The sequence below is a fragment of the Lampetra fluviatilis genome, chromosome 45 (assembly GCF_964198595.1).
Source record: "Lampetra fluviatilis chromosome 45, kcLamFluv1.1, whole genome shotgun sequence".
NCBI lineage: Eukaryota > Metazoa > Chordata > Hyperoartia > Petromyzontiformes > Petromyzontidae > Lampetra > Lampetra fluviatilis.
Genome location: NC_136319.1, coordinates 3,462,815 through 3,476,756, shown reverse-complemented (window position 1 = coordinate 3,476,756; position 13,942 = coordinate 3,462,815). Strand labels below are relative to the sequence as shown.

Sequence of the window (13,942 nt, the reverse complement as noted above, 5' to 3'; positions counted from 1 at the left end):
CAGAAAAATACAAATGTTTGGAGTAACTGTTTGTGTCTGATCGTCGATAAAACTTGTAAAAAATCAGATCAAGTATGTTTGGGTAGTTCAACTCACAATATTTACAATTCGAGAACGACGTTCCGCTAGTGATTACGACAACCAGCCTCATCCGGCGATCAGTGACGGATTAAGCTAGTGCGGGGCCTGTATAAAATGTTATGAAGGGGCCCTAAATAAATAAACACAAATATTAAAACACAAATTTTTTACTTGCACAGTAAAATAATTGCATTTTTTCATTTGCTATACAGCCAGTTAATACGACAAATCGCTAACTTTAAACACTCAGTCGTTCATAACAGTTGAAGACGGTATAGTACTATAGTAATAGAGCAAGTGCAGAATCACTGAACCGGAATTGATAGCTTGAAAGCATTTAGTGCGGGGCCCGTAGCATATGTAGCTACTTTTGCTATTGGGATCATCCGGCACTGCCGGCGATGAGTCCAGAACTGTGGAGAAATCCTCCTCCTGTGTGTCGATTTTAAATAGACGGTGGGGAGAGTTAAAGGTGATTGTCATCACGAGTGGGCCAATCAACGTGCGAAGAGCACACAGAGGGCTTGATGTAGTCATAGACGTCACAATGTTGCTACTTCAGCACGAAACTGGTTGTTGTGTGTGTGTGTGTTGGAGAGTTATACCCACATCACAACATTTACAATTCGAGTATAACACGTGGGCTTTCGCGACCAATATCATTCATAATACAGGTTTTTTGGGTTAGATCGCGGAAATATATAAATGTGTCGTTAAACCCGCCACCACCCGACACAGCCAATTGGTAAGGTTTGTCACGTAAACAGAACGTGCCAATTCATTACTAGTCCAGCACACTGGTGTGTTGGAGAATGTTGTGTGTTGGAGAAAGTTGTGGTTTGTGCTGTACTAGTAACGAATTGGCCACGTTCTGTTTACGTGACAAACCTTACTAATTGGCTGTGTCGGGTAGTTTAACGACACATTTATATATGTATGCGATCTAACCCCAATAACCCCCTGTATAATGGACAATTCGAGTAACTGTGACAGTTCTGCTGGTGATTACAACAACCAGCCTCCTCTGGGGATGAGCCCAGGGTTGTCAATCATTCCTTCGTCCTGTGTTTCGGTCTTAAATAGACGTTGGGGAGGGTTAAGGAGAGTTAAAGGTGATTGTTATCACTAGTGGGCCTATCAAGCAAGGTTCGAAGACCACAGATAGAGAGAGGGAAGAGAGGGCTTAATGCAGTCCTATACGTTGCAATGGATGAGCCCAGAGTTGTCAATCATTCCTTCGTCCTGTGTTTCGGTCTTAAATAGACGTTGGGGAGGGTTAAGGAGATTGTCATCACTAGTGGGCCTATCAAGCAAGGTTCGAAGACCACAGAGAGAGAGAGGAAAGACAGGGCTTAATGCAGTCCTATACGTTGCAATGGATCATGTTACTATTTCGGCACTAAACCGGTTGTGTGTGAGTGTGTTGGAGAGTTAAATCCACAACCCAACATTTACAATTCGAGTAACTGTGACCGTTTCGCTGGTGATTACAACAAAGGCAACCAGCTTCATCAGGACGATTAGCCAGAATTTATCACACGGCGTTCAACGTAACTGATTTTTACTTTATTTTACCAGGTGTAAGGTCCCACTGAGCTATGTAGCTCTTTAACAGAAGCCCTGATCTGGCTATCACAAATGATATCTCAACGAAGTAGCTGATATCAGCATCATCACGTGGACATTTATAGCAGCAGATGAACGCTCTTAACGCGTGACGTTGATTCTAAATATGCAGCAGGCGTCAGAGTCGGGATCGAACCCACGAACTCCTGCATACCAAGCGAGGTAGTTTATATCTCGCCACCGTCGCGCCCAAATGCACCCACATTCACAACCACCACACACACACCACCCTACAAACACACAAAAAGACAAATACAAAGATCCCCCGTGCAGCCTTTAACAGACTGTAGGGGCAAGTGCTGTTTGCGAGCACCTATGAAGGCCGGAACGCTACACGAGGGGGTGGGTGGCCAGCACCACGCCCGACCGCCTTTGTCTCCCCAGTGACGATGTTTACTGTACATCACACCAGGTAGTCATTTGAGGCTGAGTCGACCTAGGGGAGGCCCAGGTCCGGTTCAGATAATTGTCACTGGTGTTCGCCATGAGCGGAATCGAATTTGGGTGACCGGATTTGTAGCGCAGCGTAGCGCTAACCGCTACACGACCGCACACAGACACACACACAGAGACACACACGTGTGCAAAGATAAAGATCCCCCGAGTAGAATGCAGACTGTTGGGGCAAGTGCTGTTAGCGAGTAGCAGCACCTGTGAAGGCCGGCACGGCCCACAAGGGGGTGGGTGGGAACGAATGCTTAATATATTAATTTGTTCATCTTCTGCTTGTCGTATGGCTGCTGATGTAGATGCAGATCAACAACTAACAACGTCACATTCAGGTCCGGTCAGGCCAAATAATCGCACGAGGAGTCGCGGACTAGTGTATCATCATCGCTGTGATGTCTCCTTTAGTCTATGGGTCTCTATGAGTTCATTGATCTCTATGGGTCTCTGAGCCTGGGTCTACAAGAGTATCTCGGTCTGAGTCTCTATGTATATCTGTGAGTCTCTCTGTGGGTGCCTACGAATCTCTATGAGGTATCTATGGGTCTCTGAGTCTCTGAGTTTCTGAGTCTCTGTGAGTCTCTATGGGTCTCTGAGTCTCTATGGGTCTCTGAGTCTCTATGGGTCTCTGAGTCTCTGTGCGTATCTATGGGTCTCTGAACCTCTGTGAGTCTCTGTAGGTCTCTGAACCTCTGTGAGTCTCTATGGATCTCTGAGTCCCTGTGCGTCTCTACGAGTCTGGATTTCTATGGGTATCTCTAAGTCTCTTCTTCTCGTACGGCTGCTGATGTAGATGGCAGAGCAGTAGCGGAGTCGTGAATCATCATAATCTCCTCCTTCGTATTTGTGGATCGAGGCATTGCGTCGTTATACATTGTACGGTCTATGTTCTGGACAAACCACAGTCACACCACCACTGCTCTTTTTAACGTTTCCATGTGTGCATCATCAGGGTATCTTCCGCTCTCTGTTGCTGATGCTGCCACGGTTTGTGCAGAAGGATGACGCGGGTTAGGGTGGACCCATACACACACACACTCTCATACATTCATATTCCCACACGCGCAACTACGTAAAAGCAATAACTCGCCCACTCACTCACTAACCCACTCATAGACACACTCACTCACTCACCCACTAACTCACTCATCAACCCACTCCCCCAGTCATTCAAACACTCACACACACATCCACTCACTTACTAACTCACCCACTTACTCACCCAATAACTCACCCACTAACTCACTCACCAACCCACTCACACACCCACTCGATCACCCACTTATTCACCAGCTCACCCAACCACTCACCCACTCAACTTCCCACTTACGCACTCAATTACCCACTCACATGCTCACTCACCAACTCACTCACCTAGTCACCCCTTAACTTCCCCACTAAATCCCCAACTCATTCACCCACTCACATACTCACCCGTTCACTCTTTCACCCATTCACACACTAACTCACTCACCAACTCACTCACCCACCCACCAAGTCACCCACTCATTCATCCACTTACCCAACCACACACTCACCTGCCCACTCATCTATTATCTAATTTCACCTACTCACCAACTCACCAACCCACTCATTCACGCACTCAACCACTCACTCACTAACCCACTCACCCGCGCACTCCCTCACTCGTTCACCCACTCACACACACATTCACGCACTCACCCACTCACTCGCCCACTCACCCACCCACTCACTCAACCACTCACACACTGACCCAATTACTCACTCATAGGCGCACTCACCCAATCATTTACCTATCCACCCACTTACCAACCCACTCACGAACTCACTAACGTACCAAGTCACACAATCACCCACCCACACACTCTCCCACCCACACACTCTCTCACCCACACACTCTCCCACCCACTCATCCACTCACTCACCAACCCATCCACCCATTCACCCACTTAAAACCACTCACCCACCCACCTACTCATCCACATACTCACTCAACTACGCAATAACCCAATCACCCACTCACACACACACCCACTCACACACCCACTCACCTATTCACCCACTCACTCAGGCTTAGTGTTGACCATCTCTCGAACCCTGAGAGAATATCAGAACATTTCACATCACTTGGTGGGTAGACACCTTCTGAGTGAATATACCGTGAACGCACCATTATGATCCACCAGGTGGCGAGAGAGTGTTAATCACTGAGGCTCTACGAGCCAAGTGATTAATACAAGCCTATGGGAGCCTCGGTCTGGCACTTTGGGTATCGGTGATTAGCACTGAACCCTATGGTAGCTTTAGTCTGGTTCAGTGATCCTCAGTCATTAACACTGGACCCTGCTGATACCTTAGTATGGATCTGTGAGTCTCAGTGATAAACACTGAACCCTATGCGATGCTTGGTCTGGCTATGTGAGCCTCAGTGAATAATACTGAATCCTATGAGTGGTTCAAAAGGAGAGGGGATGGTGGTTTTACTAGATCCACCCCTTCTCGGCTGCCTTTGTCTCCCCACAAAAGACAGATTCACCTCTTAGTCTTCCACAGAGATAGGGTGGTTGGTGGTAGTGATAGAGGTATCGATAGTTGTAGGGGTAGTTCTGGGGGCAGTGTTAGTAGTCGTTGCGGTGGTGGTAGGGGTAGTTGGTAGTGTTAGGGGTAGAGTGGTGGGGGTAGAGTGGTGGGGGTAGAGTGGTAGAGATAGAGTGGTAGGGGTTGAGTGGTAGGGGTAGAGTGGTAGGGGTAGAGGGGTAGGGGTAGAGTGGTAGGGGTAGAGTGGTAGGGGTAGAGTGGTAGGGGTCGAGTGGTAGGGGTAGAGTGGTAGGGGTAGAGTGGTAGGGGTAGAGTGGTAGGGGTCGAGCGGTAGGGGTAGAGTGGTAGGGGTAGAATGGTAGGGGTAGAGTGGTAGGGGTAGAGTGGTAGGGGTAGAGTGGTAGGGGTAGAGGGGTAGGGGTAGAGTGGTAGGGGTAGAGTGGTAGGGGTTGAGTGGTAGGGGTAGAGTGGTAGGGGTAGAGTGGTAGGTGTAGAGTGGTAGGGGTAGAGTGGTAGGGGTAGATTGGTAGGGGTAGAGTGGTAGGGGTAGAGTGGTAGGGGTAGAGATATAGGAGTAGACTGGTCAGGGTAGAGTGGTAGGGGTAGAGTGGTAGGGGTAGAGTGGTAGGGGTAGAGTGGTAGGGGTAGAGTAGTAGAGGTAGAGTTGTAGGGGTAGAGTGGTAGGGGTAGAGTTATAGGGGTAGACTGGTCAGGGTAGAGTGGTAGGGGTAGAGTGGTAGGGGTAGAGTGGTAGGGGTAGAGTGTTACGGGTAGAGTGGTAGGGGTAGAGTGGTAGGCATAGAGTGGTAGGCATAGAGTGGTACGGGTAGAGTGGTAGTAGGGATAGAGTGGTAGAGTTAGAGTGGTAGGGGTAGAGTGGTAGGGGTAGAGTGGTAGGGGTAGAGTGGTAGGGGTGGAGTGGTAGGGGTAGAGTGGTAGAGGTAGAGTGGTAGAGGTAGAGTGGTAGGGGTAGAGTGGTAGGGGTAGACTGGTAGGGGTAGACTGGTCAGGGTAGAGTATTAGGGGTAGAGTGGTAGGGGTAGAGTGGTAGGGGTAGAGTAGTAGGAGTAAACTGGTAGGGGTAGAGTGGTAGGGTTAGACTGGTAGAGGTAGAGTGGTAGGGGTAGAGTGGTAGGGGTAGAGTGGTAGGGATATAGGTTAGTGTAGTTTGATGGATAGTCATATTTACATGGGTAGTGATAGCCGTCGAGGTAGGGGTAGTGGTAGGGTATTAGTAATGTTTGTGGTAATGTTAAGGGTATAGGGAGAGTTGGTATGAGTGTGTGGCTCTGTTACAGCTCTAGGTCCACTCAGACCGAACTCACCTTTTGGACTCCTCCGTTTCCGTACCCGATCATCTCCCGATTCCTCTTGCTCCTGCAGTAATCCCTCAGCGGAAGTCTTCCCTCCCACAGCAGGATACCGTGGCCGCCTGAGTCCTTTCAAGAGGCTCCGTGATGATTTGGCCAATCCCCTATGCTCCTCTGTCAATCCCTCAGAGGAGTTTGTTGCTCTCATGGCGTCTTCCGTTAATCCTGTCCTATTTTCTCTCGACCTCTTAATTTCCTTGAAAAAGTTCCGGAAAGGTATTCCCAATCCCACAGCCTCCTGTGGCAATCTCTCTGAGGAGTTCGTTAATCCGGCAGCATCTTCCATTAATCCTTTTGAAGAAGTGTTATCCGCACCCCTCCGTTCTACCATTAATTCCGTCCAGTTTTCTTTCGAACTCTTAATTTCCTTGAAAAAGTTCCGGGAAGGTATTCTCAATTCCACAGCCTCATGCGGTAATCTCTCTGAGGAGTTCGTTGATCCCAAAGCGTCTTCCTTTAATCCTTTCGAAGGAGAGTTGTCCGCACCTCTCCTCCATTCTACGGTTAATCCCATCCTCCTCCTCCACTCCCTCAATCGCGCAATCCCCTTAAAGAAGTTCCGCCAGGACGTTTTTAACACCGCAGGTCCCTCTGCCAATCCTGCCGGGGAGTCCGTCAGTCCGACCGCGCCTCCCGTCAGTCCTGCGGCAGAGTGGCCATCTACGCCCCGGTGCTCTCCCGTCAACCTCCTCCCCATTCTCTCGGGGGAGCCTTCGCCCCCCACTCGCGTCGTCGCTTGCCTCATCGCCGGTGGCGGCCCCGACCCTCCACCACGTGGCATGCCGGTGGGAGGGCTCCTCAAACCGGTGGTGGAAGGATTCCCCCGGCCCATGAAGTCTCCAGATTCTCCGGAAACAGACGCTGAGGGCATTGGCCCCGCGGAACCGGTAGTGGCTGCCACCATCGGAGGAGGATCAGGAGATTTGCGCGACCTCCGTTGGGTTGATCTCTCATGTCTACTACCCCAAGTTCCCCTCCACAGTTTTCCGCCTGGCCTCCTCCTCGTCCTCCTCCTCCCCACTGTTGGTTTCTTCGGGAACATCGCAGGCCCCCCCACGGGTCCATCGGGAAGTTCTGTGATGCCCTTCCGACGTTCGGTCCGCCGCGCCCCGAACTCTTCCTCTAATGGCCTGGGCACCCCTCGCAACCCCAGAAATTCTTGCGGAATCGTCTGGGGGGAGGTCCTTGGCCTCACCGACACTTTCTTCAATTGCCAGGCAGCTTCCTGCCATCCTCTAGCAGTGTCTCTATCTGTTAATCCCTCAGGGTCCTCGCTTAGTCCGGTAGTAGAATAAGGAGATGATAATGATGATGAACGGTTCTCTAATTGTGTAGAGTTCCTTTCTAATATATTTCTCTTGTCTCTCAATCCCCTAGAGATATCAAACCCCACAGACTCCTCTCTCAGTTCAATAGGATCTTCTATGAACATCTTCGACTCCCCACTCGCTCTCAATTCCCTAGAGACCTCAGCAGACCCTTCTCCTGGTCCAATAGGGTTTTCTCTGAAACTCTTCGACTCCCCCCTCTCTCTTAATCCCCTAGCGATCTTCAGTCTCTTGGACTTCTCTCCCAGTCCCTCAGAGTTCTCTACACCCAGGGACTCTGCTACTCTCAGCCCAGCATCGGGGAGAGGAGGAGGGGACGAAGATTTGAGCCTGAATCTCAGACATTCCCCCTGAGCCGCTGTGGAGACGTGGGTGAGGAATACGGCGATTGTGACAAACATCATCATCACCCGGGGAGCATCCATGACTCGTTAGGGGCTCATGGGTGGTGAGCGAGTGGGTAAGTAGGTGCGTGGATGATTGGGTGAACGTGTGGGCGGGCGAGTGGGTTGTGTAGGTGGGTGAATGAGTGGCCGAGTGAGTAATTAAGTGAGCGACCGTGTGCGCGATTGGGTGAATGAGTGAGTGGGTAAGTGTGTAAGTCGGTGAGTGAGTGGGCGATTGGATGAATGAGTGGGTTATTGCGTGAGTGGCTGAATGAGCGAGCTGGTGAGTATTTGAGTGAATTAGTAGGCAAGCGTATTAATAATTGAATATGTGAGAGAGCGATTGGGTGAAGGAGTGGTTGAATGAATGTATGGTTGTGTGAGTGAAGGAATGAATAGGAGAGTGGATGAGCAACTGAGGGAAGTGGGTGGGTGATTATACGTGTGCAGTGTTAACGAATATGCCCATGTGCGAGTGCACCCCTATGCTGGTGTGTACAGGTAAGTGCACACGTGACCTGGACCCTGTCCCTTGACTCCGCCCCACTCAACACAGTCGCCCCCATCTCAACCCCCTCCCCTCCCACCTCCCTCTTTTCGAAATCCGCTGAAGCTCATGCACGGCTAAGTAGACATCGACGGAATGAATGAACCCCGGGTCAGCCCATTGGCTGCATGAAAACCGGCCAAAGTTTGAGTGCGGAAACTCTAGTATAGACAAGTATAAGGAGCGTTAGCAGTTATAGAAACGGCAGCATTGATGAGCAGCGCCAGCGAATTAATTGGATGTGAAGGCAATGGTAGTTTACACGGTAGTCTCGATAGGTAATGATCGTGAATACGGTAGGTTTATCTTAGCAAGGCGAGATATAATAGTATTGCTAGTTAGTATGGTAAGTATGGTAGTTCATATGGTAGTTATGCTAGTTCGATAATAATAGTATTGATACGTTTACCAGTTTAAAAAAGTATAGTGTTAATAAGTAATGCAAGTTAGGGTTGCTAGGGTGCCAGTTAAGTGGTAGTTATGCTCGTTAATACATACCAGATTTGATAGGAATAGGGGTCAGGCTTGCAGATGCTGGTAAATGGTTCTGGTTAATAGTGGTATTTAGTAATAGTGGTATTTAAAGTTGTAGTTACAGTGGTAGTGATAGTTACGTGGTAGTTTGCGATGTTTACACTGGTTATAGTGGTAGTGATGCTAACACCAGTTACACTGGTAGTTAGTGATAGTTAACACTGGTTAGTGGTAGTTTGTAGTAGTTATTGATAACATTGGTTATAGTGGAAGTTAATGATAGTTAGTGATGTTACCATAACAGAGTATAGCTTATCCCATCCCGTAATTGTTAAATGTTAAATAATATATTACAATTGATTAAAATTGCTAGTTATTGCTAACCTTGGTTAGAAATGCTAGTTAAAATATTTGCCATGATTATAAATCCTAGTAACTATGCTACCATTGATTTTCAACGCGAGTCGATATGTTAATCTTAATTGGTAATACTTGTTAATATATTATTGTCGATTAGTAAGTATAGTTAATGTTAGCTAGTTAATATGTTAGTCTTGATATTATCTTTATATTAAATATCGCTAATCTCTCCTAACTATATCCAAATTCTCCTTTAACGCTCCCACCTTTGCCTACACTATCTATAAACTCTCCCTAACATCTCTTTATCCCTCTCTAAACTTACTATCTCCATCAGCACACTCTCTAAACTCTCCCTCGGCGCCATTAACTTTCTCTCGCTCTCTCTCTTTCCAACTCGATTTTAAGGTTTTTAACGCTCGCTTAACTCTGCCTTAGCTCTCTCTCTCTCCCTTAGATCGCCTCCAGTGCAACTCCATCGCTAATTGCGCACCGCTGCGTTAATGATCAGTGGACTCAGAGAAGCCTCCGTGTCTCTGTTGTGTGTCTGTGTGTGTCTTTCAGTCTCCCTGTGTGTGTCTGTGTGTCTATCCGTATCTCTCTGCGTTCGTGTGTGTCTCTCTGTGTCTCTCAGTATCTGTGTGTGTGTCTATCCGTGTCTCTCTGTGTGTAAGTATATATGTGTCTCTGTGTCTGTGTGTCTCCGTGTGTCTCTCCGTGTCTCCGAGTCTCTCTGTGTTGGTCTGTGTCTCTCAGTGTCTAGCTTTCTCTCTGTCTCTCAATTAATCTCTCTGTGTCTATGTACGAGCTCTGATGCTCTATATCTCTGTGTGCGTGTCTCTGTGTCTCTCCATGAGTCTCTGAGCTTGTCTCCCCGATTATTTCTTTCGTTATCTCTATCTGTCCCTCCTCTCGCTGTCTCTCTCTCAGAGTCCCTCTCTCTCGCAGTCTATCTCTGGATCTCTGAGTATCTCTCTGAGTCGCTCTGTGTGTCTCTCTCTGTCTCTCCCCGTCTCTCAAGAGTCTCTCTCTCAGTGTCTCTCAGAGTCTCTCTCTCTTCTCTCTGCGTCTCCGCGCCTCTCCCCGTAATGTTTTATGAAACACGTGCGGTGCGGAGTGGAGCGAGAGGGGGGCGGGCGGGGAGAGAGGGAGGGAGGGAGGGGAGGGAGGGGTGGAGAGTTCGAGGTGGAGACGGAGAAAGAGGGGGAGGGGTTAACGGAGAAAGGGTGGAGAGAGTTCAGGAGAGTTTAAGAGAGGGAGAGAGGAGAATCCATTTCGTTATCTGCGTCACAAAATTTCTGACTAGAGATGCGTGAAGAAAGAAGGGGAAGGAAGGAGAGAAACAGAGTGAGAGGGGCAGAGAGTGGGAAAGAAATAGGGGAAGACAGGAGAGAGACAGAGAGGGCAGGGGGAGAGAATATGAGAGAGAGAGGGAGGAGAGAAAGAGAGAGGAAAGGAGAGCGGAGAGAGAGTAGAGAGGGGAAGAAAGGAGAGAGACAGATATAGGGGGCTGGGAGAGAAAGAGAGAGGGAGTGTGGAGGACAGAGAGGGGGGAGTGTGTGGAGAAATAGAGAGTGAGAGAATTTGCGTGTCATCCCTTCGCAGAGTGAGAGAGAGAGAATATAGGGAGAGAGTTAGGGGAGAGCTAAGAGAGGGATGACAGTGGAGAGGGTTTTGGAGAGTACGAGAGCTCAGGGATGAGTTTAGTTAGAAGGGATAGAAAAGAGCTCTGAAGGGAGAGTTTTTTGCTCGAGTTAAGAGGCGGGGGGAGCGTTAGGGGAGAGTTAGGAGAGAGATTCGGGAGATTACCGTTATAGGAGAGAGGGATGAGAGAGTTAGAAGAGAGTTAAGGGTTAGAAAAAAACCAATTAGAGTCATAGGGGAGAGAGTTAAGAGAGAGAGAGTTAAAGAGAGAGGTTAGACAAAAACAATTAGAATTATAGGGGTGGTGGGGGTAGAGAGTTAGGAGAGACTTAAAGCGAGAGCTAAGGATAAAGGTGAGAGAGGTTAGTCAGGGTGGGGGGCGAGAGAGAGGGAGAAGTTAAAAAAAAGTAAGGGGGGTGAGTTAAAGGGAGAGTTCAAAGGGAGAGCCTCACTCGCTGCGTCACGCAGTCAGGCAGGGAGGGGGGGTGCGCGGGAGCGTGGACATGCACCGTGCATTAATAAGTTCCGCACGCGCAAGGCCCGCGAGTGCGAGCATGCACCCCGAGAAACTCCCCTCCCTCCCCCACTGCGGGGGCCAATCGGATTATTTATTTAATTATGCTTGTTTACTTCGTCCGGTCAGAACGTGGACAGGGAGGCAGTGGTACCGTACACACTACACTATACACTACACTGCACTATTCACTACACTATTCACTACACTATACACTACACTATACTATCCACTGCACTATACACTACACTATACACTACACTATACACTGCACTATACACTGCACAATTTACTACTCTACACTATACACTACTATACACTATTCTATACACTACAGTATATACTACTATATACTACACTTTACAATACCTGTCAACGCCTTATCTGTGCCTACCTTATTACAGACCGATTCAGACCTTATTGGTCACCCCGTGCCCTTATAGATCTCAACGTTGATCCTCCAAAGTCCCATCACAAGAGAGAAACACAAAATAGATATTTTCTTTTGCCTTTATTAAAACGGCTGTACACCGTATTGACCTGAATACTCAATTTCCCTTTACAGGAATGCGGGGTAAACCGTGTGGGTTGACACGTATGGATACAATAAAAGCGGACACTTGGCGGCGGGTGTGTCTTTGCCCACATCTATGGTGTCACGGAGCGTCCTTTAGGTGTTTGGGATCGCTGTAATTGGTACCAGTTTAAGAGCAAGCAAGTCTTTAAACTTTAAAGTTACCTCTTTCTGAAAAATAAATATTGGTTGTACCCCTTTCTGGCAATAAAACAGGAGTTGTGTTATGATGTTCAAACACCAAATAAAACACCTTTTTGCAAGGAATCAAGTAACTGCATTAACCACACACAGTACTTTGTGATGAACAGGCAAACAAACATTGCTCTGATAATATATGGCATTGTGTTTTGAAACTGATTTGCCCACACCAGCGACAACAGCCTTCTTTTGGGCCTAGTCTCACGACCAGTGTCAGACCAGAGTTTCAAGTTTTCAAGTTTTCATTTATTAGGTATAGCCCTGTGAGCCATGCGGCTCTTGAGTCGGGTGCAACCGCAACAAACACAACATGAACAGAGAACATCTTAAAGCGACGAAGCACAACAGAAACATCCTGGATAAACCAGCAAATCTTCCAGAAAAAAAAGAACAACGCTAAAAGGCGAACAGCACAAGGACAATGCCACTATCAGATCATTTATAGCTCGGGTTGAGCAGCTTCAATATGGGACCTTTTTGCCAGGATCAAAGTATGAAAAATTAAGAATACGGTTTGCCCTTTCTGATTAACACGTAGCAGGCTTTGGCGACAAATATCATCCATAATACAGGTTTTTTGGGTTAGATCGCGTAAATATATAAATGTGTCGTTAAACCCGCCACCACCCGACACAGCCAACTAGTAAGGTTTGTCACGTAAACAGAACGTGGCCAATTCGTTACTAGTACAGCACTAGTGTATAGTGTAGTGTGTAGTGTATAGTAGTGTAGTGCATAGTGTAGTATACTAGTACAGCACACCAGTGTGTTGGAGAGCCAAGCCACAAAATTTGCAATCTGAGTACCGTGACGTTTTGCCAGTAATTGCAACCAGCTTCATCAGGCGACAGACAGATTTGCCGAGACGTCCACTTGCTTTCCCTGTTTAAGAGCATGGTCAAGTGGCAGGCGTCCTCTTTATTTCCCTGTCTTTGATTGGCTAAGGTGCCGTTTTTTTATGCCCATATATGGGCAAAGATGTGCCCGCAAAAATAGCGTTTTGTGTTAAACAAATTTCAGATAGCTCGCACCTCCATATACCCCGCATGCATTCATATATTTAATGTCATTACCACAGCTTAATTCCATCATATTATTACGAAGTTTACATTTGTATAACATTCCACTATCAATTGTTAACATTCAAATCATAACGTGCACAAAGAAAACAAACTAACCGGAAACGAGTGAACTTAAAACAGTAAATAAGTAACAAAAGTAAATCTCCAATACATAATTAACACCAGGGGCGGTTTCTTTATTAGGGCCATTGGGCGACGCACCACCAATGTCATTCAACCACAGAGTCACGCTAGCCGTCACTGTGCCTCTGGATATAGTCCAATCAGCGTCATGCTACGTTCTGTGGAGTACCGCCTCTTTTTGGGCGATTTCCCTCCAGCTGAGAATCGCCCCGAGTGGTCCCATAGACTTACATTCAAAGATGTTTTTTTTCGAACGGGGGCGCTGCAATGCATTCTCTATGGCTTCCCGGAGGGCTCGCCCTAACGTGCTTACGTCATCATACGTGCTTACGTCATCATACGTAAGCACGTTTCATCCAACAATATAATTTGTCGCCACCTAGTGGAATCTTTAATAAAATAAACTTGAGTGGTTTGTTTTAATAGTGAGTATAGAAACAAACAAGATGTATTGTAAGAGTCACTTTATTTTTCATTAATATTAAAGAAGTGAAGTTGCCTTTACATGCTTAAGCTGTTAATTTATCCATTGCATGGGTGGTCCTTATCCTTATCAATCATCCAGACATTTGCCCCCCCTGAGAGATTTTGCAGGAGCCGCCACTGATTAACACATAACTGGTAGATAAGTACAGTTTTAGCACTGGTAGATCGCTCACTGCGCA

The 13,942-nt window shown here is 47.6% G+C and overlaps 1 protein-coding gene across 1 annotated transcript in view; it reads right to left on the bottom strand.

Annotated features, from left to right (window-relative positions):
* LOC144947528 (uncharacterized) overlaps positions 1 to 8,333 on the bottom strand; it is a 56,465-nt gene extending 48,132 nt beyond the window's left edge. Inside the window, exon 1 of the mRNA XM_078876747.1 lies at positions 6,000 to 8,333. Coding sequence (XP_078732873.1) covers positions 6,000 to 7,797 — 1,798 coding nt within the window. The 5' untranslated portion in view covers positions 7,798 to 8,333. The remainder of the gene's footprint in view (positions 1 to 5,999) is intronic.
* Between the last annotated feature and the right edge of the window lie 5,609 nt (positions 8,334 to 13,942).